This window comes from Scyliorhinus torazame, chromosome 12 (genome assembly GCF_047496885.1).
Source record: "Scyliorhinus torazame isolate Kashiwa2021f chromosome 12, sScyTor2.1, whole genome shotgun sequence".
NCBI lineage: Eukaryota > Metazoa > Chordata > Chondrichthyes > Carcharhiniformes > Scyliorhinidae > Scyliorhinus > Scyliorhinus torazame.
This window is the reverse complement of record NC_092718.1, coordinates 223253616-223259615: the sequence shown is the minus strand read 5'-3', so window position 1 is coordinate 223259615 and position 6000 is coordinate 223253616. Positions and strand designations below refer to the sequence as shown.

General features: G+C 54.7%; 1 protein-coding gene across 1 annotated transcript in view; it reads left to right on the top strand.

The window, feature by feature from the left end:
* The first annotated feature begins 4855 nt into the window (after window positions 1-4855).
* crk (v-crk avian sarcoma virus CT10 oncogene homolog) overlaps window positions 4856-6000 on the top strand; it is a 53055-nt gene continuing 51910 nt past the window's right edge. The window contains exon 1 of the mRNA XM_072470002.1: window positions 4856-5872. Coding sequence (XP_072326103.1) covers window positions 5096-5872 — 777 coding nt within the window. The 5' untranslated portion in view covers window positions 4856-5095. The remainder of the gene's footprint in view (window positions 5873-6000) is intronic.

Sequence of the window (6000 nt, the reverse complement as noted above, 5' to 3'; positions counted from 1 at the left end):
CAGGGAAGGACACTGTCAGCATAGCAGTACAGCATCGTGTACAGGACAGGGGAGGACACTGTCAGCGTAGCATTACAGCATCGTGCACAGGACAGGGAAGGACACTGTCAGCGTAGCAGTACAGCATCGTGTACAGGACAGGGAAGGACACTGTCAGTGTAGCAGTACAGCATCGTGTACAGGACAGGGAAGGACACTGTCAGCGACGCAGTACAGCATCGTGTACAGGACAGGGGAGGACACTGTCAGCGTAGCAGTACAGCATCGTGTACAGGACAAGGAAGGACACTGTCAGCGTAGCAGTACAGCATCTTGTACAGGACAGGGAAGGACACTGTCAGTGTAGCAGTACAGCATCGTGTACAGGACAGGGAAGGACACTGTCAGCGTAGAAGTACAGCATTGTGTACAGGGCAGGGAAGGTCACTGTCAGCGTAGCAGTACAGCATTGTGTGCAGGACAGGGAAGGACACTGTCAGCGTCGCAGTACAGCATCGTGTACAGGACAGGGGAGGACACCGTCAGCGTAGCAGTACAGCATCGTGTACAGGACAGGGAAGGTCACTGTCAGCGTAGCAGTACAGCATTGTGTACAGGACAGGGAAGGACACTGTCAGCGTCGCAGTACAGCATCGTGTACAGGACAGGGGAGGACACTGTCAGCGTAGCAGTACAGCATCGTGTACAGGACAGGGAAGGACACTGTCAGCGTAGAAGTACAGCATTGTGTACAGGGCAGGGAAGGTCACTGTCAGCGTAGCAGTACAGCATTGTGTGCAGGACAGGGAAGGACACTGTCAGCGTCGCAGTACAGCATCGTGTACAGGACAGGGGAGGACACCGTCAGCGTAGCAGTACAGCATCGTGTACAGGACAGGGAAGGTCACTGTCAGCGTAGCAGTACAGCATTGTGTACAGGACAGGGAAGGACACTGTCAGCGTCGCAGTACAGCATCGTGTACAGGACAGGGGAGGACACTGTCAGCGTAGCAGTACAGCATCGTGTACAGGACAGGGAAGGACACTGTCAGCGTAGCAGTACAGCATCGTGTACAGGGCAGGGAAGGTCACTGTCAGCGTAGCAGTACAGCAACGTGTACAGGACAGTGAAGGACACTGTCAGCGTAGCAGTACAGCATTGTGTACAGGACAGGGAAGGACACTGTCAGCGTAGCAGTACAGCAACGTGTACAGGACAGTGAAGGACACTGTCAGCGTAGCAGTACAGCATTGTGTACAGGACAGGCAAGGACACTGCCAGCGTAGCAGTACAGCATCGTGTACAGGACAGGGAAGGACACTGTCAGCGTCGCAGTACAGCATCGTGTACAGGGCAGGGAAGGTCACTGTCAGCGTAGCAGTACAGCATCGTGTACAGGACAGGCAAGGACACTGTCAGCGTAGCAGTACAGCATCGTGTACAGGGCAGGGAAGGTAATTGCTAATGTAGACAGGTTAAGTCATCTCCCTTTACTGGATTTGCCAACCCAGGTATTGAGTCCTCCCGACACGATTTTCTTACTCGAGAGACTTACCCAATCTCCAGTGAGTGCTAAAGAAATTAAGCAGAGATCCTATTCTGTCACAAGTGAAAATATATCTGATGCAGGGTTGGCCATCGATCATAGAAGATGGTGGGTTGAAGTCTGATGTTAGGCGCAAAAACAAGTTAATTGTGCAGGATGGTTGCATATTGTAGGGGGTGAGAGTGGCATTCCATCCTCTGGTCCAAGTAATGGATAAAATTAATGAGGCTCATCCAGGTGCCTCTCAAATGAAGAGTCTAGCCAGGTCGTATGTTTGGTGGCCTAATGTGGACCAGGATTTGGAGAACAAAGTAAAATCCTGTTCTGCATGCCACTCTATCCAGAAGATGGCCCCACGAGTCCCATTACATCCTTAGGAGTGGCTGGATCGTCCTCGGTCGAGAACTCATACGGATTTTGCAGGTCGTTCATGGGTCATCGTGGATGCACATTCTAAGTGGTTGGAAGTGTACATCATGAGCAACATTACAGCTCCCAGTACCACAGAGTAGCGTCACAAAGTTTTTGCAACTCATGGATTATCGAATTCTCTCGTTTCTGATGATTTACAAATGAGTTGTTCCAAGAGTTTATGCAGAGGAATGGAATACGCCATGTATGTACCACGCCTTTTCATTCAGCATCAAACGGTTTCATCCATGATTGAATGGCGGAGCAGACGCGATGGGCCGAGTGGCCTAATTCTGCTCCTATGTCTTATAGTTTGGGAGAGCGATCTGTTCAGACATTGAAGGAAGGATTGAAGAGGATACTTTAGGGACCAAGCTCTCAAAGTTCTTATTTTATTATCGTATCACACCACAAACAACTACGAAACCCTCTCACCAGCTGAATTATTGATGGGTAAAAGACCAAAGTCCCATCTGGATCTGCTACAATCAGATGTCAAAGCAAAAGTGGGAAGGAGACAAGAAAAGCAGAAGGAGAGACATGATTACCATGTTAAGGAGAGATGTTTTTACCCAAATGATTGTGTTTATATCTGAGGCAGACTTGCATTTTTGGGGGCCTGGCACTCTCCCTCTTTGCAGGGGCCGACGGCATGCCCTGCCCCTGGTGAGGCGGTGGTTCACCCAATAATGACGATGCCCTCATGACCCCACCCATCTTCAGCTCACACAATGCAAGGCACAGAAACCCAGTCTCAGCATTGCTGCCCGTCCAGTTGCTGCCCAGCTCCCTCAGTCTCAGCCCTGCTACCTGGCTGGCCTCTGCTCTCTCTCTCCCTAGCTGCCTGGTCCACTTGTTGCCCAGCACTCTCACTGTCAGCTCTGACTTGGCTAGTCTCTGGTCCAGTCGCCCCGCTCCAGCTGGTTGATTCCACGCGACATGATGCTGGTGATTGTCTGGCCTTCTTCAACCTCTTGACTGCTGCTCTGCTCACCTCCCGTTCAGATGACCAAGCCTTGAGCCTCGACGACCGCCTGTTCGCCTGGCAGGCTGCCTGGCTGCTGCTGCTAGCTATCTGGCCTCTGTTCTTTTTGTCTGGTTGCGCACCCACCCTCCTCAACCCTGGCTGGAGGTCCAGAGTTGCCCCGCTGCCCCTCGATGGCCACTGGCTAGCACCTCCTCCTTGTCTTGCGGACTTAAATATTTTGGGGCACCCACAACCGCCTGTCAATATTGCCCCCCACCCCCACCACACTGGCCAGGGCCCCACACTGTATGTTTCATTGTAAGTCCATCTCTCATTTATACCAGGAATTTTGGCAGTAACCAGCATTGGCTACCTACAGTTATTCTTAATCAAAGTGGTCCAGTATCTTTGGTGGCAAATTTTAAAAACATTTTTAGAGTACTCAATTTTTTTTTCCCAATTAAGGTGTCATTTAATGTGGCCAATCCACCTACATCTTGGGTTGTGGGGGTAAAACCCACGCAGACACAAGGAGATTCGGTGGCGAAATTGAGCAATGGAAGAATTGTTAGATGGCACCAAGATCGTATTCATCGACGCCATGACTCAGAGACAGCAAAGGTTCCAGATAACACAATAGAGGGAAATGCTGCTGTGGAAATTCAACAAGAAGTGATTTTTGTTGTAACCGGGCTTCCGAGCAAGAGAGGGACACTCGTGCACAGATACTCAACCTACTCCTGTGCCCACAAACTCATAGAATAGAATAGAATCCCTATAGTGCAGAAGGAGGCCATTCGGCCCATGAAGTCTGCACCGGCCCGTGCTCCGATTGAGCACCTTACCTAGGCTCAATCACCCACTCCTAGCCCCGTGACCCCACCTAACTTATGGGCAATTTCGCAAGGCCAATTCACCTAACCTGCACATCTATGGACTGGATGCAGACATGGGGAGAACGTGCAGTTTCCCGACTGTCACCCTTGGTCAGAATCAAAATTGTGATGGGGCGCTCGGAGTCAACAGTGCTAACCACTGTGCCGCCCCAAACTGTTAAACTAAGTCAAATATCACCACGGTTGACAGAATCACCAGCGTTACTGCGCAGATCACAGCATAGTCGCGAAGCTCCTGACAGACTGATGCATAATTAAAGCATTAGTTTCCTTGTGTTTCTGTATCTAAGGGGGATTCAAATTCAAGGCTGGGGGGGAGAAGTGTTATGGAATGTTATTATTATGCATCTTCTGATTTAAATCCATTGCTGATGTCATCAGTAAGTGCTGTGACATCATTAGTTGTTGTTACCTGTGTATATTTAGCTGCGGTTAGCTCTAATTGTTTTCTGTTACTGTTATTTCGATGTTCAGCCAGTTGCTCCCGTTTTTCCGTCCACGCTGTATTTCAAACTTTGTTATTTTTATATCTTAAAGAAGATTAACTTTGATTTTAAGGTAAATGTGTTCCGACCACCTTGTTTTGGTCAGACTGCCTCAGGAACCTCCCCCCCCCAGTCCAGGGAATTTGGGAAAATTAGAACCAATGCCTCAACTGCCTCTTTTGGCCTTTTCTTTGTTTGATAATCCTCATAGAATTTACAGTCCAGAAGGAGGCCATTCGGCCCATCGAGTCTGCACCGGCCCTCGGAAAGTGCCCGGGGTGTCATTCGAAGCGCTTTGGGGCTGGCGTGGTTGTAGGCGCAATATCAGGGCAAAGGCTTGTTGTTGTTGCGGTTGTCGTCCTCGGCTCTTCGCAAAACGAGGAAGGGACGAAGGCGCCAGCGCGCCGCCCGCCCGCCCGACCTCACCAAGATGGCGGGCGGCCCGACCTCACCGAGATGGCGGGAGGGAGGAGCGCGCGTGCGCGGAAAAGGGGGGCCGGCCCCTTTTAGGAACAAACGCCCCCCTCATCGCAATTCTCCTTTTCTGCCGGCGGATAGAAATAGTCTAAAAGGGCCGGGCGCAGTGAGCGAGCGCGCGCGGGCGGCGGGAGCGGTATTTTCCAACAGTTTTAGTTTTCAAAGAGCAGGAGCCGCCCTCGCGCGCGGGTTTCCCCCCCCCCCCTGAGGTAAAGCCGGCGCCGGGAGGCTCTGACTGTTTAGTGAGGGGAGGCCTGAGGCCTACCGCGGGGAGGAAGCGGCGGGCGGGAGCCGGACCCCGGCCCGGGGAGAGGGCTGGAGGCGGGGCAGGGGATGGCGGCTAACTTCGACGCCCAGAAGCAGGAGAGCTGGTACTTCGGGCCCTTGAGGCGGGACCAGGCGGTGCAGCTGCTGCTGGGCCAGAAGCACGGCACTTTCCTGGTGCGGGACAGCCGCACCATCCCGGGAGACTACGTGCTGAGCGTCAGCGAGAACTCCAAGGTGTCTCACTACATCATCAACAGCCGGCAGCAGCAAGGCGCCGGGCCCGGGCCCGGCCGCTACCGCATCGGCGACCAGGAGTTCGAGCAGCTGCCCGGCCTGCTGGAGTTCTACAAGATCCACTACCTGGACACCACCACGCTGCTGGAGCCGGTGCAGCGGCCCACGCCGCACCCTCCCGGCCTGCTCCTGCCGCCGGGGCCCCGCGCCGCCCCGCCCGGCGAGGCCCACTTCGTCCGCGCCCTCTTCGACTTCCCCGGCAACGACGAGGAGGACCTGCCGTTCCGCAAGGGCGACGTGCTGCGGGTGCTGGACAAGCCCGAGGACCAGTGGTGGAACGCGCAGAGCGGCGAGGGCCGCTGCGGCATGATCCCCGTGCCCTATGTGGAGCCTTGCCGGCCCGGCTCGCTGCTGGGCCCGGCCAGCAGCCCGGAGAGCGGGCAGGCGGCGGGGGCCGTCTTGCAGCAGCCCGGCCAGCCGGAGTTCGGCCCCTACGCCCAGCCCAGTGTCAGCAGCTCGCTGCCCAACCTGCAGAACGGGCCCGTCTACGCCCGCGCCTTCCAGAAACGGGTCCCCAACGCCTACGACAAGACTGCCCTGGCTCTGGAGGTAAGGTGGCTTCCCCCCGACCTCCACCCCCCCCACCGACCTCCACATCCCCCCCCCCCCCCGACCTCCACATCCCCCCCCCCCCCGACCTCCACACCCCCCCCCCCGACCTCCACACCACCCCCCCC